At 44.9% G+C, this 26,556-nt stretch overlaps 1 protein-coding gene across 2 annotated transcripts in view; it reads left to right on the top strand.

Annotated features, from left to right (window-relative positions):
* The window catches only part of TMEM245 (transmembrane protein 245), a 68,909-nt gene that overhangs the window by 37,138 nt on the left and 5,215 nt on the right, over nt 1-26,556 (top strand). For both annotated transcript variants that reach the window (XM_038770466.1, XM_038770465.1), the window contains 5 exons: nt 488-619; nt 4,468-4,590; nt 12,153-12,298; nt 22,251-22,351; nt 24,342-24,516. In XM_038770466.1, the coding sequence (XP_038626394.1) occupies nt 488-619; nt 4,468-4,590; nt 12,153-12,298; nt 22,251-22,351; nt 24,342-24,516 (677 nt within the window). The remainder of the gene's footprint in view (nt 1-487; nt 620-4,467; nt 4,591-12,152; nt 12,299-22,250; nt 22,352-24,341; nt 24,517-26,556) is intronic.

The following is a 26,556-nucleotide window of genomic DNA, read 5'->3' as shown; positions in this document are numbered from 1 at the left end:
AATTCTCCTGGGCCCCTTGTCCTTGGACTTATAGGGTCTCAATGGGAGGAGCACCTTCATTCTCCATGGTTCTGCATATTCCTCACAGACCACCACTCGGCCCTCCACCTCCGGCAGTGATCCTGGATCGGGACCAAGGTCCCTGGGAGAGGCGCCCATGCATCTGGAAGTTACACTGATGTACCATTCTCCCTTTCAGTTATGGAATTATCTTATCAAATGCTTCTGCCGCATGTCCACGTGTCCAGAGGGTCTGCAAACCTCTTGAGAAGAGAGCATCTGGGCCGAGTCTTGGGTACTTAGTCCGAAAATACAAATTTACCGTAGATTCTGTGCTCGCGTTTCCAAAATGTCTAAGCGTTTCACCCGATACGCTTCCTGGCGTGTTTTCGAAGGTGTCCCGTTCTAATTCGGGGTTCCTATGATGTTTATTCATTTTAAATAGCCTGGATTTAATCTTCATAGCAGGTTTGCTTTCATTCTGCAGAATGTAACTCATTCCGGAAGGCACAAAGGCCACAAGATGCATATAAATCGACAGAATAGCTGGCTTGGCGATATATTGGACTGGCAGGATATCGCTTCCTTTGTTCACGAGAACATTGAGACATTTCTGTCTGTAAGTATCTTTGGTTAATTTCCAATCAGCTTGGATGGGCCTGATCCTAGGTAACCCATGAAAATATCACCCATCCCATAATTTAGTTGCCTGGAAGACTCCTTTCTGTTTCCCAATCCTAATTCTTGTTCCACCAACTCTTAAAAAAAATTCCCAACTGCTAGGATAGAAATACTATTTACATAGCATAATAAAAAAAAATGCTTGACTCATGAAAGCCCTCTGACCTTCAACATTTCTTAGCTTGGAACATTTCAAGACTCCAGGGTAGTTCTTTGCACACTGAAATGTTGGAAAAGAATGCTGATGATTATGAACAAAAAATTCAACTCTCACTTACATTAAATATTGTGGACCATCAGATCGTAATGTCATCTCAAATGTAGACTTAGAGTCTATCACATTGGCTAATTTTTTTTTTGACTAATTTAACTCTTAGAGAGATAGCCCATACTTTGCAGAGAAACAGCCCGGGAAATAAGGAGAACAGTAAAATCAATAAGAAGTTCAGTACATTATAGGAAAGGTGGGGTCTACAGATGTACTCCACTCCAGCAAGGCAGTCCGGGTCTAATATAGTATCATTGATAAGGGGAAAATCTTTCAAGTTCAAAAAATACCCAATTCAGAGATCGTTACCCTACTATATTATAATTGTTTAATCTGGGTAAAAATAGGATTGAAAGTTGAGTGTAAGGGCTTGGGGTGTCCTAGGGGGTGGATTCCCTTTTCTGGTCTTTCTTTATATTATCCGGAAGGAACATAAGTGATAACCAAACTACGATGTATGGAAACCCCAAACCAGGGAAAATCTGAATAGAAATTGCTCCTAGAGCAATAGCTAGTATACGCCTTAGGTATTAAAAATTCACTTTCAGTTTTCTTTTTTCAAGGTCAATAATATAAAATAGTGTTACCTCTTCTGTATTTTATAGTGGAAGTTTGATGTATTGAAGATAAAGCTTTTGTGAAAAGTTGTAAACACCCTGATTATCTGTTGATTAAATTCGGTAGTTTCCAGAAGTTTCTAGTTTCATCAACAAGGATATGAGAGGAGTAATGAAATGAGCGATCCTCCCTCCTAAAAGCCTAATAGATATTCATCCTTTTTTCTGTCCTTTAACTTTCTTAACTTCATTTCCTTTACTTTTTTTTATTGTTGTCGTTGTTGTTGAACAAAAAGTTCTGGCTTAGCCTTCAGGTCTATCAGGCTTAAACCCCAAATATAAGCTCGTTGCGAGCAGGGAACGTGTCTTTTAATTTTGTGGTATTGTCCTCTCCCAAGTGCTTAATACAATGCTCCGCATGTTGCACGTGCTCAGTAAATACCATTAATTGATGTCATTGGATTCGGAGTGAAATCCAAGCTAGGGCTGAGACTAGAATGAGACTCGTGTTCAAATCGTGGGGGAACAGTCACTCTCAAGCAGAAACCACTAGGGACAATTACAGAGGCCACAAGTGAGACAGAAAACCATCAGCCCAAGGACAAGATGGGGAACATCTTTGATACTGCAAATATCAAAAACTCTGAGTTAGAATCCTCCACCTGCAGATGTGTGGTACCTTTGTAATCATGGAGGGGACCAAAAGGAATGAGTTTACCAGGTTCAACTTGACTTGCAGGGGAAGAAGTAGGCAAGAAGATCAAAGTGGAGACAGCCATTAATGGAAGGGATTGCAAGGTTGGGGTGGAATCAAAGACTCGGAGGGGAAGGAAGAGGGAAATCAGCAGGATAAGGACAGCGAATTTTAGGAAACGACATTTGAACAGATTAAAGCACTAATCAGAAAGACTCAATGGGAGGAAAACCTACGAGGCAAAAGAGCGTAAGAGAACGAGTTATTCTCCAAAAAAAAGTGTTCGGTCGACTCAGGGAGCATTGCGTCTGTGCTTAATAAGGAAAAGAAGGGGAGCCAGAAGGCAGGTTGGCCAATCTCACAACTATATCGAGGCTTTCCCCAATTAAGTCAGATTTTCTCCAGTTTCCCCTCTCTTCAGCCTCACCATTGGATCTGTACCCTTTATTCAGCCCACCCTCAGCCCCACAGCGCTTACGTACATATCGGTAAATTCTCTATTTATATTCATGCCTGTCTTCCCCTCTAGACTGTGAGCTCATGGGCAGGGAATGTGTCTACCATCTCTGTTGTATTGCACTCCCCTAAGCGCTTAATAAACTGCTGTGCACATAGTAAGCACTCAATAAATGCCATTGATTAATTGATCTGTAGAGACGTGTATTGAGCGCTTACGGTATGCAGAGCACTGCAGTAAGCGCTTGGGAGGGTACAATATATCAGAGTTGGTAGATATGTTCCCTGCCCACAGTGAGCATATACAGTCTTTCCTACATGAAACTCAAATATAGAGATCTAATTCTCTCAGAGTACCTTCTTTGGCCTCCTTCCCAGGTATTATCCTTTCCATTCAAAGGGGAAACAAAAAGGAAACAGCATGGCCTAGTGGAAAGAGCACGGGCCAGGGGTCCATCACTTGTCTTTGTGTGACTTTGGGCAAGTCACTGTACTTCTCTCTGCCTCGGTTACCTCATCGGCAAAATGGGGATTAAATCCCACTTGCTCCTGTTTAGACTGGGACCCCCATCTGTGACAGGGACTGTATCCCACAAGCACTTAGTACAGTGCTGTGCGCACAGCAAGCGCTCAGTAAATACGATTGAATGAATGAAGAACAGGAAAGTCATAGAGCGTGGCCTGAGGAAGTTGTGAACAGAACTGCCCTTTGTTTCTGAGAGTAATGGCCCGGTAAGGGTCGAACCTAGGCCAGAAATCCAGAATTTGGCCTGGCCTTGTCTTCCCTGTGCTGACCTGGCCTCTGGCACTTCAAACTGGAACAAAGTTAAGCAGAAAATGGTCTGAAACTCAGCTTAGGCGCTGCTGCTAATTGTGATTTAGCCACAGGAATGAATTTTGGGCCCCTTCCTGTTTGGTCTCATCCACTCCTGCTTCACCACTGCCCTCAACCTCCGTTAGCCTGGGGACTCCAGGCCTAACCCCACTTACAGATGGGTCACCCCTGACTGAAAAAGATCGAGCACCTCCGTTGCGCACCACGTCTTGAAACGGTGCGTCAACTTCCACAGTTACCCGGCTTATTGTTTCCACGTCCTCCCGGATTTCCTTGGCTAATTAGTCATTGAATGCCACTCTCCGGAATTTGGAATGTGGGTTAGTTGCAGATGCACTGATGTGCAAGAGCCAAGATTTGGTAAAGGGAACTCTCATGGTGACTTCTCGAGTGTTTGCAGAAGCTTCTCAGAGCTGAAAAGAGGGGCATATCAAGTGTTATATAATGTTTGCGGTGTTTTCTTCAGTGCTGCGATGTGACATCTGTGAGCCGAATGATATTGAATCACACTGAAAAATGGATAAGACAGTTCTTTGGGAGTGTTTAGCCCTTGTACTCATATCAGTCAATCGATAGTATTTATTGAGAGCTTACTGTGTGCGGAGCACTGTACTAAGTGCTTGGGAAAGTACACTGCAGCAGTGTTACAAAGATACAGCATTTTACAGTGATCAAACATTTAAACTGAGATTCCCCAATTCTCCAAGAAAAAGTGCCCCTGGATGCCGAGACACCAGTGATCTTGGCGGGGTGACGGGACTGAGACAGACAATGGATCTGGACTGTAAGCTCAGTGTGGGCAGGGAGTGTCTCTTCCAGTTCTGCTGTATGGTTTGCTCTCAAGCGTTCAGAACAGTGCTCAGTGAACAAAACACAGTAAACACTCAGTAAATATGGTTAATTGATTGATCTATTTCTGGGGGGGTTATTCCATAAAGGATTTGATTTACTCCATCTTCCTCTCTTTTCTTTCCAGATTCTGGAGTCCCTGTGGATAGTGATGAGTCACAACTTTAGCCTGCTTTTTACCACCATTACTACGTTACTGACTATCCTCTTCTACAGCGGCACTGCCCTGCTCAATTTTGTCCTATCTCTGGTAAGTGTTTCCAAGTTCAGGCACACAAACATTTAGAGGCTCATCATGAAAACGCTAAAGTTTCCCGTCCAGTTGTTCTGGTTTGTAAGGTCATCCTTCCATTTTTTCTTTTCTTAATCAAGGAAGAGCCTATTGCCACCTTCCATTTAATTATTTGATATTGCTGAAGTTGAAGACTTCTAGCGTGTTTCACTGTGATGTGATAGAAAAGCAATAATAATAATAATGGCATTTATTAAGGATGCGTGGGCCTATGAGTCAGAAGGACCTAGCTTCTAATAATAATAGTAATAATAATAATGATGGCATTTATCAAGCACTTACTATGTGCAAAGCACTGTTCTAAGCACTGGGGAGGTTACAAGGTGATCAGCCCTTGTGGGGCTCACAGTCTTCATCCCCATTTTGCAGATGAGGTAACTGAGGCAAAGAGAAGTGAAGTGACTTGCCCACAGTCACACAGCTGACAAGTGGCGGAGGCAGGATTTGAACCCATGACCTCCGTGGCCTAGTGGATAGACCACAGGCCTGGGAGTCGGAAGGACCTGGATTCTAATCCCGGGTCCACCGCTTGTGACCAGGGGCAAACACTTCACCTCTCTGGGCCTCAGTTCCCTCATTTCCCTTCCACATTCGACCATGAGCCCCATGTGGGATAGGGATTACCTCCATCCTGATTACCTTGTATCCATTCCAGCGCCCTGAACGGTGCTTGAACCATAGTAAGCGCCTCACAACAACCGCAATTAAAACGCCACAGTTAGTAGCTAGAAAACGTGCGATCTGTTTCTTCAGACTTCCGCCCGAGTCCTAGCATCTGCTAGTATTTTACTGACTATATGCCAGTGAAGCTTTTAAGAAACTCTACACTCTAGGCCGGCTACTGACTGTAAAATCCCGTGCAGCCAGGGTTACCTTGTCCGAAGGATGAAAGAGGCATTCACCTCAGAGGCATTAACGTATAAAAATATATGCGATCTGTTCCTTCAGACTCCCTCCCGAGTCCTAGCATCTGCTAGTATTTTACTGACTATTTGCCAGTGAAGCTTTTAAGAAACTCTACACTCCAGGCCGGCTACTGACTGTAAAATCCCGTGCAGCCGGGGTTACCTTGTCCGAAGGATGAAAGAGGCATTCACCTCAGAGGCGTTAAGGTATAAAAATATATATATACTGCCTCCTCACCACCCCCTGCCATCTGTCACATCACAGAGTTCCACTTATGCTGACCCGTCAGCCCTTCCTCAAGTCTTCCCTCTGTAGAGCTCCCTTCCCCACAATCTCAATAAAGCCCCCGAAGCAGAACACGATGAGGGCGGGGAGAGGTTATGTACGTCGATAGGGACAAATGAGCAGTGTAAGAATTGGGTATCTGGCCTCCACTGATTACAGCCGAGCCACGACTGTTATCGGCGGTAGGAACCGTTCGGAGGATCAAATGTTAGCAGGAAACCCACTAGAGTCCGAACCTTACTTCAGTCACATTTTAATTATCCGGGTGGTGTTTTATACCCAAAGCCTCGTTCTTTTTTTAAAGGCAGAACTTTTCCCCCCGCACGGGGCCAGGTCTCCCTGTTGGCGTGGGCGGGAGGTGAGGTTTTTTTTTTTTTTTCCTGTGTTTCCCCACCGCAACTATAACGGTCCCAGCTGTGAGGGAAATGTTAAAGGTGATCTCTCTCTTTCCCGTCCAGCTGTATGTTGTGACAGCTGTTTCTTTCAAATAACTCAATGGCTGGAACCGAGCCTGGCCCTGTAATCAGCTCGATTTCTGCCATTGAACTGTTTGGTGTCAAGGATGTTGGCCTTACTCTGTGCTCAGTTAGAGAACAATCCAAAGAAAACATGCTGACCTTGAAACGATATCTGGTGGCCTGACTTCGGTCCTCTTGTGAGTGGGGGAAAGCTGTGAATTACCTGGTAGGCTGGACAAGCCAACCGCTAGCTTTCCTTCAGCAAGAGAATCAATCAATCAATCGATCGTATTTATTGAGCGCTTACTGTGTGCAGAGCACTGTACTAAGCGCTTGGGAAGTACAAGTTGGCAACATCTAGAGACGGTCCCTACCCAACAGCGGGCTCACAGTCTAGAAAGAGAAGAGAAGAAAGAGAAGAGACCCAGCATGGCCTAGCGGATAGAGCACGGGGCTGAGAGTCAGGAGGACCTGGGTTTGAATCTCGGCTCCATCACTTGTCTGCCGTGGGATTTGGGGCCACCCATTTCACTGGTCTGGGCCTCAGTTCCCTCATCTATAAAATGGGGATTAAGACTGTGAGCCCCATAATAAATAATAATAATTATGGTATTTAAGCGCTTACTATGTGCCATGCACTGTACTAAGCGCTGGGGTAGATATAAGCTAATCAGGTCCCATAAGGGGCTCCCGGTCTTAAGTATCAATCAGACATATTTATTGAGTGCTTACGGTGTGCAGAGCACTGCGCTAAGCCCCATGTGGGACAGGGATCGTGTCCAACCTGATTAGCTTGTAGGAGAAGCAGCGCAGTGGAATGAGCACGGGCTTTGGAGTCAGAGGTCATGGGTTCAGATCCTTGTCCCGCCACTTGTCAGCTGTGTGACTTTGGGCACGTCACTTAACTTCTCTGTGCCTCAGTTACCTCATCTAGAAAATGGGGATTGAGACTGTGAGCCCCACGTGGGACAACCTGATCACCTTGTAACCTCCCCAGCGCTTAGAAAAGTGCTTTGCACATAGTAAGCACTTAAGAAAATGCCATTATTATTATTATTATTATAATTATTACCCAGCGCTTAGTTCAGCACCTGCCACATAGCAAACGCTTAACAAATACCATAAAGAAATAGCAAGAGTTAAAGAAGCCAATGAGAATAATATCATAAAAGAACCATCCACTCCTCCATCTACCTGGGAAACATCCTGAGGGGAGGAATTCAATGTGTTTACCACCCTCAGGGTGAAGGTCTGTTGTTTTTTTAGTTCTTTTGAAATCACCTCTTTCGAATTTCATCCTGGAGGCAGAGGTTTAGGTGAATAACAAATTCCTGTTATCAATTTGAACCCTGTCTCTGATTAGCCCTCATCTTTCCAGTCTGAATCCAGGCTTATGTAGAAGCATCCCCAACTTTCCGATCACCCTTGGGATGGAGGCAGTGTTTTGGAGAAAAACCAAGATGTAGCAGAAAACCAAACATGAGAGGTGAAAGACAGCCAAGGAGTCGATGATAATACCAAGTTTGCCCACCTCTGGCATAGACAGCATAGGGTAATCAATCAGTGGTACTTATTGAGTGCTTACTATGTGCAGAGCACTGTACTAAGCGTTTGGCAGAGTATAATAGAAGTGATTTGGTGGACACATTCCTTGCCTATAACGAGCTACTCTCCCAGGCTTAATACAGTGCTCTGCACACTGTAAGCACTCAATAAATAGCATTGATTAATAGAGAGAAGTGGTGTGATTGGTGGTGTTGGGAAGGTTAGATGCAGGAGTGAGTTTGGGAGGCTAGACGAAGAGGTCAACTTTTAGCCGTAGTGAATAAGTTCCCCTAAGGGTAAAGGAGGAATGGGGATCATCATTCCCGTTCTACAGAAATAGATACCCAGAGAGGTCAAGTCAGTGGCGAAACCAAGACTCTGATCCACGTCTTTTAATTTTCAGACCCACGCTTTGTTATCACTAGAGTATGTGGAAGTAAAACGTGTTCATCCTCTTAATTAGGCTCTTAATTCCATGTGGGATAGGGACTGTGTCCAACCTGATTAACTGTATGTACCCCAGCGCTTAAAACAATGCTTGACATATAGTAAGCATGTAACAAATACACCATTAAAAGAACAACAGAACAAAAACAGCGTGAACTTAATTTTAGCCAAATGAATACTAACTAAAATTTTGAGGAGTTGCAATTAAATATATATATATATATATATACATACATATATTTTGGTTTTAGGGGAGGTTTTTTCCTCAAGTAAGGTGGGCTAAGTGAGGGAGACAGACTTTAAAATTCAGGATTTGTACGTAAGCGCTCTGCGGGAACACTCAAATGCATAGGAGAGGCAGAAGGGAAGGTGAATAATTGGGGAAGACAGGGACCAGTCGGAAGGCTTCTTGGAAAAGATGCAGTTTTAGGAGGGTCTGAGACGGGAAGAGTCGGGGGAGTCTGTCGGATAAGAAGGGGGGAGAGAGTTCCAGGCCAGATGGAGAACATGAGCAAGGCGTCAGTGGCGAGGCCGAAGAGATCGAGGCACAGGTGAGCCGGTTGGCATTGGAGCTGTGAAATGTTCAGGCTGAGTTTTGGTAGGAAATCAGCGAGGTCAAGGTAGTAAAGGGAGAGCTGATTGCTTCAGAGCCATTGCTGAAGAGTTGCTATTTGATTCAGAGACTGGAGATTCGGCAATCACTGGAGGTTTTTGAGGAGTGAGGAGATGTGGTCTAATTTTGTTTTGTTTTTGGGTGTTTTTTTTTTTTTAAATAAAATGATCGGTCTTTGTTTCAACTTACTTTGAAGTTTTTCTTGTGGGCTGAATTGATTAAAATTGTGTGTGCTTTTTTCGTTTGTCTTGGTATCTGAAGGGAACAGTTCCATTTGGCGTAGGGTCATCTTTAGCCTGTGGGCACATAGAAATCATATTTCTGGGTTTTTTCATCTTCAGTGAACTAGGAGATGACTCACGGCAGACAGCAGGGAGAGAAGAACATCGTGACAAAACTTTCGGGCAGTGGGATGATCCCTAAATCAGTCCCCTAGGGATTTTGTAGGTTACCTCAGGGCTCCATAGAGTTTGGGCCGGCTTTCAGCCGGCTACACCTAAGATCCCTTTATAGTCTGCATTAAGGGAAGGAGGATTTCGTTAGGACGGTAACTTGCTTTTAACAGTTCCTCTGCTCTCAGTGTGACACTCCTGAAGGCAGTTTTATCCTGTGCCCATCTGAAGTTCTCTGAACCATTTCAGTCCGTTCTAAACTAAGCCTGGTTATCAGGTTTTTCTTCTAAAAATACTAGGAGAGCCAAGAACCAAGCCTGGTGAATCCAGTCAGTCAATCAATCAGTGATATTTATTGAGCGCTTACAGTGTGCAGCGCACTGTACGAAGTGCTTGGGAGAATATAATAGAATAGAGTCAGTGTACACGTTCCCTGCCTATACAAGCTTACCAGAGCAAAGGAAAGATCTAGTCCTTGACTTCTAGCAATGCGATTGTACTGCAGCTTCCAGGCGTTTAGTACAGCTGTGTGACTTTGGGCAAGTCACTTCACTTCTCTGGGCCTCAGTTACCTCATCTGTAAAATGGGGATGAAGACTGTGAGCCCCCCATGGGACAACGTGATCACTTGTAACCTCCCCAGCGCTTAGAACAGTGCTTTGCACATAGTAAGCGCTTAATAAATGCCATTATTATTATTATTATTATTATTATTACAGTTCTCTGCACACAGTAAGCGCTCAGTAAATCCCATCGGTTGATTTTTTTTTCATGGTATTTAAGCGCTTACTATGTGCCAGGCACTGAACTAAGCGCTGGAGTAGATACACACAGTCTTAATCCCCATATGAGGTATCTGAGGCACAGAGAAATTAAGGGGACTTGCCCAAGGTCACGCACAGCAGTAAGTGGCGGAGCTGCGGTTAGAGAAGCAGCGTGGCTCAGTGGAAAAAGCCCGGGCTTTGGAGTCAGAGGTCATGGGTTCGAATTCTGGCTACGCCAACTGTCAGCTGTGTGACTTTGGGCAAGTCACTTAACTTCTCTGTGCCTCAGTTCCCTCATCTGTAAAATGAGGATTAAGACTGTGAGCCCCCCATGGGACAACCTGATCACCTTGTAACCTCCCAGCACTTAGAACAGTGCTTTGCACATAGTAAGTGCTTAATAAATGCCATTATTATTATTATTATTGTTATTATTATTATTATTATAAGTTAGGTCCTTCTGACTCATAGGCCCACGCATCCTTATATGTATATATAACTGTTGCGTGTTTATGTGCCTCATTTCTCCATTAGATGGGAAGCCTCATTTGTATGCCTTATTTCTCCATTAGATAAGGACAACCAGTTTATTAGCCATCACCGAGTAAAGTGCTCCTCATCCTGGGCGCTCAGTACATACTTGTTGCTTAACCTCCCCAAGCCCTTTGCTATAAACTAAATGATACTTTACCTAAAACTGCCTTTTGAGGAACAGGTAAAATTTTTCAATATGCATTGGAGTTGATTTGTCTAACTCTAACTGAATAACCCAGATCAGTTAAGCAATCAGTGAGTGGTATGAATGCGCACTTGCTGTGTGCAGAGCATCGTACTAAGCACTTGGGAGAGTTGATAGACAAAAATCCAGGTAATAATAATAATAATGATGGCATTTATTAAGCGCTTACTATGTGCAAAGCACTGTTCTAAGCGCCGGGGAGGTTCCAAGGTGATCAGGTTGTCCCACGGGGGGCTCACCGTCTTCATCCCCATTTTACAGATGAGGTAACTGAGGCCCAGAGAAGTGAAGTGACTTGCCCAAAGTCACACAGCTGACAATTGGCAGAGCCGGGGTTTGAACCCATGACCTCTGACTCCAAAGCCCGGGCTCTTTCCACTGAGCCACGCTGCTTCTCTGCGTGAAGTCAGATGAAGTCAGAGGCCTTTCCCAGTGATCATCACTAAAGTAAAACTTATTTTCAGGTGACATTTATTAGGGAAGCAGTGTGGCCCAGTGGAAAGAGCACAGGCCCCGGAGTCCGAGGATTTGAGTTCTAACCCCGGCTCCGCCACTTGCTGTTGTGTGACCATAGGCAAGTCACTTAATTTCTCTGTCTCACAGATGATCCAACCGGATTATTATTATTATTATTATTATTATTATTATTATTATTATTATTATTAATTTTATTTTGTTAATATGTTTGGTTTTGTTGTCTGTTTCCCCCTTCTAGACTGTGAGCCCACTGTTGGGTAGGGACTGTCTCTATATGTTGCCAACTTGTATTTCCCAAGCGCTTAGTACAGTGCTCTGCACACAGTAAGCACTCAATAAATACAATTGATTGATTGATTGATTATCCCAGACTGAGCCCCCTTTTTCCTCTCCTCCTCCCTATCCCCCCCGTCCTACCTCCTTCCCCTCCCCACAGCACCTGTATATATGTCCGTACAGATTTATTACTCTATTTATTTTACTTGTACATATTTACTATTCTATTTCTTTTGTTAATGATGTGCATTTAGCTTTAATTCTATTTGTTCTGACGACTTGACACCTGTCCACACGTTTTATTTTGTTGTCTGTCTCCCCCTTCTAGACTGTGAGCCCGTTGTGGGGTAGGGACCCTCTCTATATGTTGCCAACCTGTACTTCCCAAGGGCTCTGCGCTCAATAAATGCGATTGAATCAATGAATTATCTTGTATCTACCCCCTATGCTTATCAGTACATGCCTTGCACGTAATATCAATCAATCAATCAATCGTATTTATTGAGCGCTTACCGTGTGCAGAGCACTGTAATAAGCGGTTAACAAATCCCGCAGCAAAATTATTTGTCATCTCATCGTCTCTCAAGTCATCTTCTCTTCAACGGGCTTGTTTTCCAGGTGATTTTCCTGACCACACTGTTCTATCTGTTGAGCTCCAGCGATGAATACTACAAGCCCGTGAAGTGGGTGATTAGCCTGACTCCACTTTCCCAGCCAGGCCCTTCTTCAAACATAGTTGGCCAGTCAGTGGAGGAAGCCATCAGGTAAGGAGCTGGCCGTTTTGCAGCGGAAACGATTTCCACGTGGGCTGGGCGGATTGATTTCATGTGCAGAATGGTCCAATTCATGAAATGTTGCATCTACATTTCTTCCTTCAAATGAACTATAATAGTACATTAGCCAGTAAGGGACAGTTTTGGCTGTTTTCTTTCCAAATAAAAGAATGAAATTTGCATTCATTTCAGAGCCATTGTCTTCTTGAGCTTCTCACTGCATCCCTTCGGGTTGCAGAGCTGGGTCATAGAATCTGCGGTATATTGGCGTTTGAGGAGCTGGGTTTATTTTGTTGTGAAAAAGAAGTTAGTTTCATTTTTAATACCAAAGCACTCCATAATTATTGACTGACTCATCTAAACCTCCTGGTTAATTGGGAACCTCCCCAGAAGGCAAATTCGATACCTTCTCCATAGTACATATATGTTTGTACATATTTATTACTCTATTTATTTATTTATTTTACTTGTACATATCTATTCTATTTATTTTATTTTGTTAGTATGTTTGGTTTTGTTCTCTGTCTCCCCCTTTTAGACTGTGAGCCCACTGTTGGGTAGGGACTGTCTCTATATGTTGCCAATTTGTACTTCCCAAGTGCTTAGTACAGTGCTCTGCACATAGTAAGCGCTCAATAAATACGATTGATTGATTGATTGATAGTCGTCTAATCTAGAGCGAAAATGCCAAAAGAGACAAAATGAAGTCACCTAGCCAGCACGGCTCAGTGGAAATAGCCCAGGCTTTGGAGTCAGAGGTCATCGGTTTAAATTCCGGCTCTGCCGGTTGTCAGCTGTGTGACTTTGGGCAAGTCACTTCACTTCTCTGTGCCTCAGTCACCTCATCTGTAAAATGAGGATTAATACTGTGAGCCCCACGTGGGACAACCTGATCACCTTGTAACCTCCCCAGCGCTTAGAACAGTGCTTTGCACATAGTAAGCGCTTAATAAATACCATTATTATTATTATTATTAGCCCCCGCCCCCACCTTTAAGCATAAAATATGTCACAGCCTCCTTTGAATACCCATTTTCATGATTAGTAGCCATTCTGTAGAGGAAACATGTCTATTTAACTTAAATCTCTGATGTTTCAGTGTGTCAGTTTATTTTTGTCATTAGTGGAGGAGAACAGTTGAGTAGCATTTCCTGTATTAAATCTATTATTAAAGCCCTTGAAGCTTCTTTTGCCCAGGTTAACTGACCCAATTCTTCCAACCTTCCTTCATAGATCTATAGTTCTCAGTAGGGTGTGCACAGTAAGTGCTCCACAAATAAAATTGACTGACAAGAATTCTGCCGGTTCTCAGACTGGCTTGGGTCCGAGGCCTTCCAAGAGCAGCAGGACAGTAGGCCCCATCAATACAGTGCGTAGCAAAATACGTGGCACATAGTAAGCGCTTAACGAAAACGACAGTTATAAATATGACTGACGAACCACCTCTTTAGTTCCTACATTCTGGATTTCTGATTATATTTGCCGGAATCACGCTGCCTCCTTAAGAACAGCATTCCTTGGCTAACCCACATTCAGCCTTAAAAGATGTTGTTGAACAAAGGCCTCCTGCTCGTGGCAGCTACGCAACCCCAAGTCTTCCAGTCCCCGTGGGGTTACCTTCCTCAGCTCCTCTCACAATACCTCCTTCTCCAAAGGTGAAGTAAAGTCAGGACCACTGCCCCTTTTCGGGCTTAGCTTGGGCTAGACAGAGACCAGGCTCCATCGGCTTGGCCTGACTTCCCTCTCCCCCCTAATTTTGGATCCAGGTAATAATAATAATTATGATATTTAAGTGCTTATTATGTGCCAAGCATATAAGCGCCAGAGTGGGTACAAAGTAATCAGGTTGGGGCTCACAGTCTTCATCCCCCATTTTACCGAAGAGGTAACTGAGGCACAGAGAAGTTAAGCGGCTTGCCCGAGGTCCCACGGCAGGCAAGTGGCGGAGCCAGGATTAGAACCCACATCCTCTGACTCCCAAACCCCTGCCCTTTCCACAAAGCCAGACTGCTTCTCTAAGGCAGGTAGGATTCAGGCATCTCATTTAGCGTTGTCGACGTCCGCTGCCTGCAGAAAGTAGCTCGGCTCAGAGATTTACTGGATCGTCGTGGCTTTGTAGGCCTTGACTTTCCAGCTGTTTGCTACTGTATCGTATTGTTGGAGATTTGGTTTGAGGCGTAATTACCTTCCCTTCCAAACACAGAGTGTGTGTGTTTGTGTGGTGTGTATTGGAGCCGCACATCGGGCCCGGTAGTGTCCACAGAGCGGGCGACAGGAAAACCAGAGCTCCATCTCAAAGGGCGAGATCCCTTCGGCGGTCTGCGGCGTGGAAAAACACTGAAAAAGAGCATTCTGATGAGGGACAGAGTCTTCTTGCAGTCCCATCATTCATCCATGCATTCAATCGTACTTATTGAGCGCTTACTGTGTGCAGAGCACTGTACTAAGTGCTTGGGAAGTACAAGTTGGCAATATATGTTCCCATCCATTTAATCACCTTGATGATTACTGATCTTTAAAAACTCCAGTTTTCTTTTTCCCTAAATCTGGATCTGCTCTCCTAGTAGGACTCTAACCAGGGAGAAGCAGTGCAGCCTAGCAGAAAGACCCTGGGCCTGGGAGACAGAAAACCTGGGTTCTAATCCTGGCTCGGCCTCTCGCCTGCTGTGTGACCTTGGGCAAGTCATTTAACTTCTCTGTGCCTCAGTTCCGTCATCCGCAAAATGGGGATTCAGTGCCTGTTCTCCCTCTCCCTTAGACTGTGAGCCCCATATGGGACCTAATGACCCAGAATCTACCCCAGCGCTTAGAACAGTGCATTGCACATAGTAAGCGCTTAACAAATGCCATTATTATTATTATTATTATTATTATTATTATTATTACCCCAACGCTTAGTTACAGTGCTTGGCACGTAGCACACAAAAACCAAGATTATTAATTTAACGGATAAACTACCTCCTGATTTGTACATTCGACATGCTAGAATCTTGCTGCTGGCTTAAGAACAGCATTCTTTGCTCATCCATGTTCAGCTTTAAATGAAGTTATTAAAACTCCTAGATATTTCCAGCCATTTTCTCACACAAAGCTAGTCGTTCACCATCTGGTCTGTGAGCCATCCTTTTTTTTTTTTTTTTTCCGTCCCTGCAATTGTCTCCTATTTATTTGTTCCGTTTTGTTCTTTCCAGGAATCTTTCTGTCTTTCCAGGTGCTAACTCCCCGTGCAAGCTTTAAAAATTATGCTGTCTATTCTGTCGGCTGAGTTTTTGAAATTTTAAATGAGCTTGTTGTGGGCGGGGATTGTTGTGTTGTTGTATTGTGCTCTCCCAAATGCTTAGTACAGTGCTTTAAGCGCCGTAAGCACTCAATAAATAGCATTGATGATGATGATGAACAGTCAACCCTTAGACCTCCCCTGCCACAATAATCTCATTCATTCCTTCAGTTGTATTTATTGAGCGCTTACTGTGTGCAGAGCACTGTACTAAGCGCTTACTCTGTAGTGCTGGGAGTTTCTATTTACTGAGTGCTACGAGTGCCTGGAAGGCACTGTACTGAGGGCCTGAGGAAGGATTGGGACAGGTTTATAATAATAATAATAATAATCAATCAATCAATCGTATTTATTGAGCGCTTACTGTGTGCAGAGCACTGTACTAAGCGCTTACTCTGATTGTAGTGCTGGGAGTTTCTATTTACTGAGTGCTATGAGTGCCTTGAAGGCACTGTACTGAGGGCCTGAGGAAGGATTGGGACAGGTTTATAATAATAATAATAATAATAATGATAATAATAATCAATCGTATTTATTGAGCGCTTACTGTGTGCAGAGCACCGTACTAAGCGCTTGGGAAGTACAAGTTGGCAACATATAGAGACAGTCCCTACCCAACAGTGGGCTCACAGTCTAGAAGGGGGATCATAATAATGATGATGATGATGGTATTTGTGTGTGCCAGGCACTGTACTAAGCGCTGGGGTGGATATGGTCCCTGTCCCACATGGGGCTCACAGTCTTAATTCTGCCCCTTGAAGGTACACAAATAATAATAATAATAATAATGGCATTTATTAAGCGCTTACTATGTGCAAAGCACTGTTCTAAGCGCTGGGGAGGTTACAGGGTGATCAGGTTGTCCCTCGGGGGGCTCCCGGTCTTCATCCCCATTTTCCAGAGGAGGTAACTGAGGCCCAGAGAAGTGAAGTGACTTGCCCAGAGTCACACCGCTGACAATTGGCGGAGCCGGGATTTGAACCCATGACCTCTGACTCCAAAGCCCGGGCTCTTTTCACCGAGCCACACTGCTTCTCTCACAAAGAAGAGTGTGAGCTAAACCATTTCTCGTCAAAACGTGTAGTTTCAAATACAGATATGAGGACTTTCGGAAAGCCAAGGAAAAAGTGGGTCTGTTTTCTGGTGGAAATCCACTCCTCCTGCATGCACCACTGACCCCCTTCCCTCTGCCCTCTTAAAAGGATGTATTTCTCCCTTCGCCTGCTCTGTTCAATGTCTCCCCCTCTGCGGGCTCCTTCGGCCTTCACACATCTCCAAGCCTCCCCCTTAGGTCCAAAGCTTTGGCTCAACCCCTCGGCCCTCCGTCGTTGTCCCGTCTATACGTCGAGCCAAAACTCCCCCCTCTCGGCTTCGAGCACTATGTGCTCTGCACATAGTAAGCGCTCAATAAATACAATTGATGATGATGAGAAGCAGCGTGGCTCAGTGGAAAGAGCCCGGGCTTTGGAGTCAGAGGTCGTGGGTTCAAATCCCGGCTCCGCCCATTGTCATCCGTGTGACTTGGGGTAAGTCACTTCACTTCTCTGGGCCTCAGTTCCCTCATTTGTAAAGTGGGGATTAAAGACTGTGAGCTCCCGGTGGGACAACCTGATCACCTTGTAATAATAATAATAATAATAATGATGGCATTTATGAAGCGCTTACTATGTGCAAAGCACTGTTCTAAGCGCTGGGGAGGTTACAAGGTGATCAGGTTGGCCCTCGGGGGGCTCACAGTCTTAATCCCCATTTTCCAGATGAGGGAACTGAGGCCCAGAGAAGTGAAGTGACTTGCCCAGAGTCACACAGCTGACCAGTGGCGGAGCCGGGATTTGAACCCATGACCTCTGACTCCCAAGCCTGGGCTCTTTCCACTGAGCCACGCTGCTTCTCTAACCTCCCCTAACCTTGTAACCTCCCCAGCGCTCAGAACAGTGCTTTGCACATAGTAAGTGCTTAATAAATACCATTATTATTATAATTATCTCCCATTCATTCATTCAGTCGTATTGAGCTCTTACTATGTACAGAGCGCTGTATTAAGCGATCGGGAGAGTACAATACAACAAAAAAGGGTCACATTCCCTGCCCACAACGAGCTTACCATCTAGAGGACGAGCTTCCTGTTCCCATTCCTCTCCAAACTCCCAGAACAGGGCTTTTCCACCCAATGTCGGACTTCCGACCCCCTCACAACACGGAGACGGCCCTCTCCGGGGCCACCAGCCGTCCCCTCATAGCCAAAGTCTCAGGGACCTGAGGATCGGAAAAGTGAAGTGACTTGTCCAAGGTCTCGCACACAATCGGCTAGTGGCAAAGGCAGGATTAGAACCCAATCTTCTGGCCACATTGGGATCCACTTCCATTAACTTCCTATTCGGAAATCCCTCATCATGGAAGGTGGTTGGGATGCTTTGTATTCTGCCAAGCGCGTAGTACGGTGCTCTGCACAGAGGAAGCGTTCAGTAAATACCATCGATTGACTGATTCATCCCGAATTTGGCCAAGTCGCCTCTTTCTTGAAGGAGAAGGCGTCTTAAGAGACGGACCACTGATACTTTGACAAACAGTAACATTAATGGTTGGCAGTAATATTTGTAGAGCAATCGTGGTTAATTAATTACCAACGTTTCTCCGGTGGGTAATTCCATTTTTGGGTTGTCAGCGCACCTCAGATACGTATTTTTTTTTTTTTACAAAATTTAATCTCCTTCCCACACGAGTTCTGCCGGTGCTTCGGTGAAGTGGGGGGAAAAGATGGCATCAGCGGTCATTGGTAATCCAGTAATAAATTCCGAGTGAGACGGAAGTTAACTGCACTTCCAGCTTGCACGAGTTTTCGGACTTTGCCTTCTTCACAACGCGGTTATTGTAGAATAACCGCGGCTCCGCCACTTGTCATCTGTGGGACTTTGGGCAAGTCGCTTAACTTCTCTGGGCCTCAGTTCCCTCATCTGGAAAATGGGGATTAAGACCGTGAGCCCCACGTGGGACAACCTCATCACCTTGTCACCTCCCCAGCGCTTTGCACATAGCGCTTAATAAATGCTATCATTATTATTATTATTATTATTATAATAGTCCTCCCACCTCATCAATCAGTCGATCGGATTTATTCAGCGCTACACCGTGGGATCTTGAGTACCAACGGAAGAATTCATTCGTGGGGTCTGGTTTTTGGAGTGGATGCAGCGGTGAACGGGGTTTAAATTCGCGGATATCTGAATTAGTGGCATGCATACCTTTGCCTGGATCGTTTTCCTTCCCCTTAGCAGCATGCTGGTCTCCTCCTCAGTGTAACATACCCCCCCTGTTCCCTGAAGTTCCCATTCTGCTAGCTCTGGTGGAGATATTGCACATTACTAAGTTGCATGTTGTCACGGCCTCCGTGCAATTTAGTGTGTGCGATATTTTCACGTGAGTGCATGCACCCCAGTTGTGGCTGTGCCTTAGAGTTGTTGCGGCTTTCAGTTGTTGCTGGGGGAGGCGTCTGCTCTGCGTAGCCGGCGTTGGTTTTGAGTTCTCTCTGCGTTTGAACTTGGGGCAGCATGAGGCTTGGGCTGGGTTAGCCGAGAAATGTTCTTATTGCTCTGAATCTCCTGTCTCCGTTTGGACGAAGCAGGGTGGCTCAGTGGAAAGAGCCCGGGCTTTGGAGTCAGAAGTCATGGGTTCAAATCCCGGCTCTGCCAGTTGTCAGCTGTGTGACTTTGGGCAAGTCACGTCACTTCTCTGGGCCTCAGTTCCCTCATCTGTAAAATGGGGATTAAGATTGTGAGCCCCCCGTGGGCCAACCTGATCACCTTGTAACCTCCCCAGCGCTTAGAACAGTGCTTTGCACATAGTAAGCGCTTAATAAATGCCATTATTATTATTATTATTATTATTGTTATTATTATTATTATTATTATTTGGAGTCAGAGTTCATGGGTTCAGATCCCAGCTCCGCCAATTGGCAGCTGTGTGACTTTGGGCAAGTCACTTCACTTCTCTGGGCCTCAGTTCCCTCATCTGTAAAATGGGGATCAAGATTGGGAGGCCTCCGTGGGCCAACCCGATCACCTTGTAACCTCCCCAGCGCTTAGAACCGTGCTTTGCACATAGTAAGCGCTTAATAAATGCCATCATCATTATTATTATTATTATTATTATTATTTGGAGTCAGAGTTCATGGGTTCGGATCCCAGCTCCGCCAATTGGCAGCTGTGTGACTTTGGGCAAGTCACTTCACTTCTCTGGGCCTCAGTTCCCTCATCTGGAAAATGGGGATTAAGATTGTGAGCCCCCCGTGGGCCAACCTGATCACCTTGTAACCTCCCCAGCGCTTAGAACAGTGCTTTGCACATAGTAAGCGCTTAATAAATGCCATTATTATTATTATTATTATTATTGTTATTATTATTATTATTATTATTTGGAGTCAGAGTTCATGGGTTCAGATCCCAGCTCCGCCAATTGGCAGCTGTGTGACTTTGGGCAAGTCACTTCACTTCTCTGGGCCTCAGTTCCCTCATCTGTAAAATGGGGATCAAGATTGGGAGGCCTCCGTGGGCCAACCCGATCACCTTGTAACCTCCCCAGCGCTTAGAACAGTGCTTTGCACATAGTAAGCGCTTAATAAATGCCATCATCATTATTATTATTATTATTATTATTATTTGGAGTCAGAGTTCATGGGTTCGGATCCCAGCTCCGCCAATTGGCAGCTGTGTGACTTTGGGCAAGTCACTTCACTTCTCTGGGCCTCAGTTCCCTCATCTGGAAAATGGGGATTAAGATTGTGAGCCCCCCGTGGGCCAACCTGATCACCTTGTAACCTCCCCAGTGCTTAGAACAGTGCTTTGCACATAGTAAGCACCTAATAAATGCCATAATCATTATTATTATTATTATTTGGAGTCAGAGTTCATGGGTTCGGATCCCAGCTCCGCCAATTGGCAGCTGTGTGACTTCGGGCAAGCCACTTAACTTCTCTGGGCCTCAGTTCCCTCATCTGTAAAATGGGGATTAAGATTGTGAGCCCCCCCATGGGCCAACCTGATCACCTTGTAACTTCCCCGGCGCTTAGAACAGTGCTTTGCACATAGTAAATGCGTAATAAATGTCATTATTAATACCATTATTATTCTTCTGAGCTTTCGTCAGTCCAAAGAAAAACGGGGGGTTGGTTCCTCGATCCCTTTCAAGGAGAAAATACGGGGGTTCACGAAGAAGGTGCACCGTTAATAAAGATGGTGGTTTCAGTGGCGAGGGTCTCCCTCATAGTCCAGATCTGGAGCGCCCTTCCTTTTCCTAGCCGACAAACGATCCCACTCCCCGCCTTCAAAGCCTTATGGAAGGCACGTCTCCTCCAAGAGGTTTTCGACTGGAGGCCTCATTTCTCCCTTCTCCCACTCCCTTGCCCTTGGGTTTGCACTCTTTCTTCACCCCTCCCTCAGCCCCACAGCACTTGTACATAATTTATTCCTATTAATGTCTGTCTTCCCTTCTAGACTGTAAGCTCGCAGTGAGCAGGAAACATGCCTACCAACTCTGTTGCGTTGTACTCTCCCAAGTGTTAGTAAAGTGCTGTGCACACAGTGAGCGCTCAATAAATACCGTTGATGGAGTGATTCCAGAATTACATTATAAGGGGAGCAGTATCTGTCCCATTCCTTCATTCAATTGTATTTATTGAGCGCTTACTGTGTGCGGAGCACTGTACTAAGCGCTTGGGAAGTAGACGTTGGCAACATATAGAGATGGTCCCTACACTCAGGCAGTCCTCTTGCCACAGGTGACCTTCGTCAAGAAGGCCTGGGGCAGAGAGGTTTGGAGGGGATAAAGAGGGACAATGAAAAGTTCATTTTTAAAATATATTCAGGTGGAGGAAAAGCATGAAACTGTAAAATGAAATTTGAACTTGTCAGAATTTTTTTGACAAAAGCCTGTCGTTTGATGGAAAACAGATTAGCTCTCTGAACTCAGCTCTTTGTTGGTTTTTGTAATGGAATTTATTAAGTGCTTACTCTGTGCCAGGCACTGTACTAAGTGCCTGGTGCCTGCTAGAGAAGCTGCGTGGTTCAGTGGAAAGAGCCCGGGCTTTGGAGTCAGAGGTCATGGGTTCAAATCCCATCTCCCCCAGTTGTCAGCTGTGTGACTTTGGGCAAGTCACTTCTTTGTGACTCAGTTACCACATCTGTAAAATGGGGATTAAGACTGTGAGCCCCACGTGGGACAACCTGATCACCTAGTATCCCCCCAGCGCTTAGAACAGTGCTTTGCACATAGTAAGCACTTAACAAATACCATCATCATTATTATTATTATTACTAAGTGCTAGGGTAGCTTCAAGTTAATCAGGATAGACACGGTCCCTGTCCTACATTGGGTTCACAGTCTACTGAAAAAACTGAGAAATAACAAGGAAAACAAAAGAAAAGGAGCATGACGGCAAACGTGACATTTTTTCATTTTTTTTTAAAGCAGATTGTGAGAACTCTTTTTCCCTAATAGAAATTGCCGCATGAAGACTTAGGGAGCAGGGCAGCAAGCAAGGGAATGTCATGTGTTACATTTTGCATTGTTTTCGAGAAGCCTAAGTGCATCCATTTCCCAAGCTGCCAGGGGTTTAAAAAGTCCACCGCTAAAGCGAGAGCTGCTAGAGTTGTTTCTGTTTAATCATTTTAGAGGTGTGTTTGACGCTTCGCTCAAAATGGCCGGGTTCTATGGGCTGTACACCTGGCTGACACATACCATCTTTGGGATCAACATTGTCTTCATACCATCAGGTAAAGCTCGTCACTGAACCCTCTTCCTCCTCCCCCGACAACTCTGGGATACCCGGGCCCACCCCAAACCGCCAACCATTGTCGATACAGAGCATAGTCATTTGCCTTCTCTCGCAGACGGCTTTCAGACTGCTTTGCATCTCATCTTTTGGTTTCCCCAACTTGTGCCTTAGGAAATGTAGTAGTGTGTATTTATCTTCACTTTTCTCCTGGTCCAATATTATGGGGTGAACTAATCGTACCTGATTAGCATTTGCAGATACGTCCGTCTTTTCGGTAATAATCAAGCGTGGACCAGTTTCCCCTCAACCTTTCTTCCCCTCCGAGAAGCTCCTTTTTTAAAAACGGTATTTTGTTACGGCATTTATTAAGTGCTTACTATGTTCCAGGCACTGTACTAAGCCGTGGGGTAGATAGGAGCCCCCCGTGGGACAACCTGATCACCTCGTAACCTCCCCAGAACTTAGGACAGTGCTTTGCACATAGTAAGCGCTTAATAAATGCCATCATTATTATTATTATTAATGCATAAAGCTCTCTCAATAGACAAAGAAGTTTTTATGTTCGTAGATTTGTTAGTGTGAACACTTGTGAAAATCAGGTTGGACACAATCCCTGTCCCCCATGGGGCTCTCAGTCTTAATCCCCATTTTACAGATGAGGTTACTGAGGCACAGAGAAGTGAAATGACTTCCCGAAGGTCACACAGCAGGAAAGTGGGGGAGCTGGGATTAGAATCCCGGTCCTCTAGATCCCAGGCGCATGTACTTTTCATTAGGCCACACTGCTTTGGCTCTTCTTTTCATGACTTTCTCTTTCCAGGACAGGCTTTCAGGCCTTTCTGCTCGTGTAAAACAGTCATCTAGCACAGTTTCCCATCCCTTCTGCCTCCTGTAGCGTTTTGATAAGGAGACTTATAGTGTACTTTCCCAAGCGCATAGCACAGTGCTTTGCACACAGTAAATGCGCAATAAATGTGACTGATTGAATGAAGTTGTAGCTGCCCACCAATCAGGATCATTTAAAAGTCATCTTAACTGTTAGCGGATCAGTTCAATATATATATTTAGTTTATGCATATAAACTAGAACAGTGCTCCAGCGCTTAGAACAGTGCTTTGCACATAGTAAACGCTTTATAAATGCCATTATTGTTATATACTGATGATATATATATATATATATATATATATGTCTGTGATATATGAAAAATATATCACATGTATATATCACATATATATTTTCAAATATATGTGAAAAATGACAATGAACACTGAAAAATGACAATGAACATATATATATATATATAGTCTGTGTATCATCATCGGTGGTATTTATTGAGTGCTTTCTTTATGTAGAGCCCTGTGCTAAGCACTTGAGAAAGTACCATATAACAAAATTGGTAGACATGATCCCTTCCCACAAGTCTAGAGGGAGACCGACCTAGACATTATTATGTACAGTTAATACATAAAAGTAATGATTAATAGAAGCAGCGTGGCTCAGTGGAAAGAGCCCGGGCTTTGGAGTCAGAGGTCATGGGTTCAAATCCCGGCTCCGCCAATTGTCAGCTGTGTGACTTTGGGCAAGTCACTTCTCTGTGCCTCAGTTACCTCATCTGTAAAATGGGGATTAAGACTGTGAGCCCCCCGTGGGACAACCTGATCACCTTGTAACCTCCCCAGCACTTAGAACAGTGCTTTGCACATAGTAAGCGCTTAATAAATGCCATCATTATTATTATTATTATTAATGCATAAAGCTCTCTCAATAGACAAAGAAGTTTTTGCGTTCGTATATTTGTTGGTGTGAACACTTGTGAAAAATGAAAATGAACACTCGCATCCCTGTGAAAGGGTATTGTATTTCCCGGGCAAGAAAAATTCTCACGGCAAACGTTTTCCAAGCCAAAATGCCGCCCCAGCCCCGACAGTTTCGCCGCCATCTGAACCTGCCTCTGTGCTCTCCCCCGTCGGCCCCGATGATCCCAGCGTTGGCCGCGATCCTGGGAGCGGTTCCGTTTTTAGGGACGTACTGGGCTGCCATCCCCGCCGTTCTGGACCTGTGGCTGACCCAAGGGGCCGGCTGCAAAGCCATCTTGCTCCTGGTGTTTCACCTACTGCCGACATACTTCGTGGACACCGCGATCTACTCTGATATATCGGGGTAAGTGTTCCGCACACGGTCCTTTCGCCACCTTCCGCTCCCTCTCTCGTGCTTGATTTTTAATGGGAGAGGGGCTGGAAACCAAACGCGATCCCGCCGATGGGCCGGCAGACCCAAAATGGTCATCGAGTGGTATTCGTCGAGCTCTTGCTGTCTTCCAAGCGTGGAACTAAGCACTGAGGTAGATCAAGCAAAGCAAGTAGGACAGAGTCTTCGCTTCTCCGGGCCTCAGTTACCTCATCTGTAAAACGGGGGTTAAGGCTGTGAGCCCCCATGTGGGACATGGACTATGTCCAACCCGAGTAACTTGTAACTACCCCAGTTCTTAGTTCAGGGTAAGCGCTTAACAAATACCAATAAATAAAAGTGAAACGGTCCCCAGAGCTCACAGTCTAAGGTGGCGAGAGAACCGGTATTGAATCCCCATCTTAAAGATGAGAAACCTGGGGCCCAGAGAAATCAAGCGACTGGCCCAAGGTCACACAACGGGCAAATGGCAAGCAGCGTGGCTCAGTGGAAAGAGAGCGGGCTTGGGAGTCAGAGGTCATGGGTTCTGATCCCGGCTCCGCCACTTATCAGCTTTGGGCAAATCACTTAACTTCTCTGTGCCTCAGTTGCCTCATCTGGAAAATGGCGATTAAGACTGTGAGCCCCATGTGGGACAACCCGATTACCTTGTATCTCCCCCAGTGCTTGGCACATAGTAAGCGCTTAACAAATACCAAAATTATTATTATTATTATTATAAATGGCAGAGCCTGGCCTAAAACCCAGGACGTCTTGACTCCCAGGACTGTGCTCTCTCCACTAGACCACACTGCCCCCCTGGTAGTGCTTCCATTACTGGACTAGAAAAAGAAAGGCAGCCACCTCTGCTCCTCTCCTTCTTAGGACCACATGGTTCCTATCCCATCTCTCCGCTGATTAGGGGCCGCTGATTAGGGACCGGGTTGGAAAATTCGGAATCAGACGGCGGCGGAGCGTACTGCCGTTGTTACTGGGCCCTCAGAGGTGTCACCGGCTGTTTTTTCCTGGTCCTGGAAGTATTATAGCCCGTGAACTGAGCCCCAAGAGGGCTTGTTCCAGAATATACACTGGTCAGGAATAACTAGTGTGCTGAACTTGGGCCAGGGAAGAAAATGGGAATTCAGTCATTCAGTCATGGTCATTAGTCAATATACATATATATATGTATATTGTATATGTATATATACAATATATGTATGTGTATATGTATATATACACCTGTATATATGTTTGTACATATTTATTACTCTATTTTACTTGTACATATCTATTCTATTTATTTTATTTTGTTAGTATGTTTGGTTTTGTTGTCTGTCTCCCCCTTTTAGACTGTGAGCCCACTGTTGGGTAGGGACTGTCTCTATATGTTGCCAACTTGTACTTCCCAAGCGCTTAGTACAGTGCTCTGCACACAGTAAGCACTCAATAAATACGATTGATTGGTGTTTGTGGAGCACTTATTGAGTGCAGAGCACCGTAATAATAATATAATAATGGCATTTATTAAGCGCTGGGGAGGTTACAAGGTGATCAGGTTGTCCCAAAGGGGCTCACAGTCTTAATCCCCATTTTACAGATGAGTTAACTGAGGCCCAGAGAAGTTGTGACTTGCCCAAAGTCACGCAGCTGACAAGTGGCGGAGCCGGGCTTTGAACCCATGACCTCTGACTCCAAAGCCCCGGGCTCTTTCCATTGAGCCACGCTGCTTCTCTAAACGTGCTAAGCACTTGGGAGAGTACAATACAACAGAGTTTGTAAACACAGGCCCAGCCCACAGGGAGCTTAGAATCTAGAGGGGAAGACAGATATTAAAGTAAATAATGGATATGATGAGTGTTGTGGAGCTGAAGGTGGGGTGAGTATCAAGTGCTTTGAATACCCAGCGCTTAGAATGGTGCTTTGCACATAGTAAGCGCTTAATAGTGCTTTGCACATAGTAAGCGCTTAATAAATGCCATCATTATTATTATTATTATTATTAATAAATGCTATCATTAAGTGCTTAAAGAGTAC

The sequence above is a fragment of the Tachyglossus aculeatus genome, chromosome X3 (genome assembly GCF_015852505.1).
Source record: "Tachyglossus aculeatus isolate mTacAcu1 chromosome X3, mTacAcu1.pri, whole genome shotgun sequence".
Lineage (NCBI taxonomy): Eukaryota > Metazoa > Chordata > Mammalia > Monotremata > Tachyglossidae > Tachyglossus > Tachyglossus aculeatus.
Note: the sequence above shows the minus strand (reverse complement) of the source record. Positions and strands in the feature narration are given on the sequence as shown.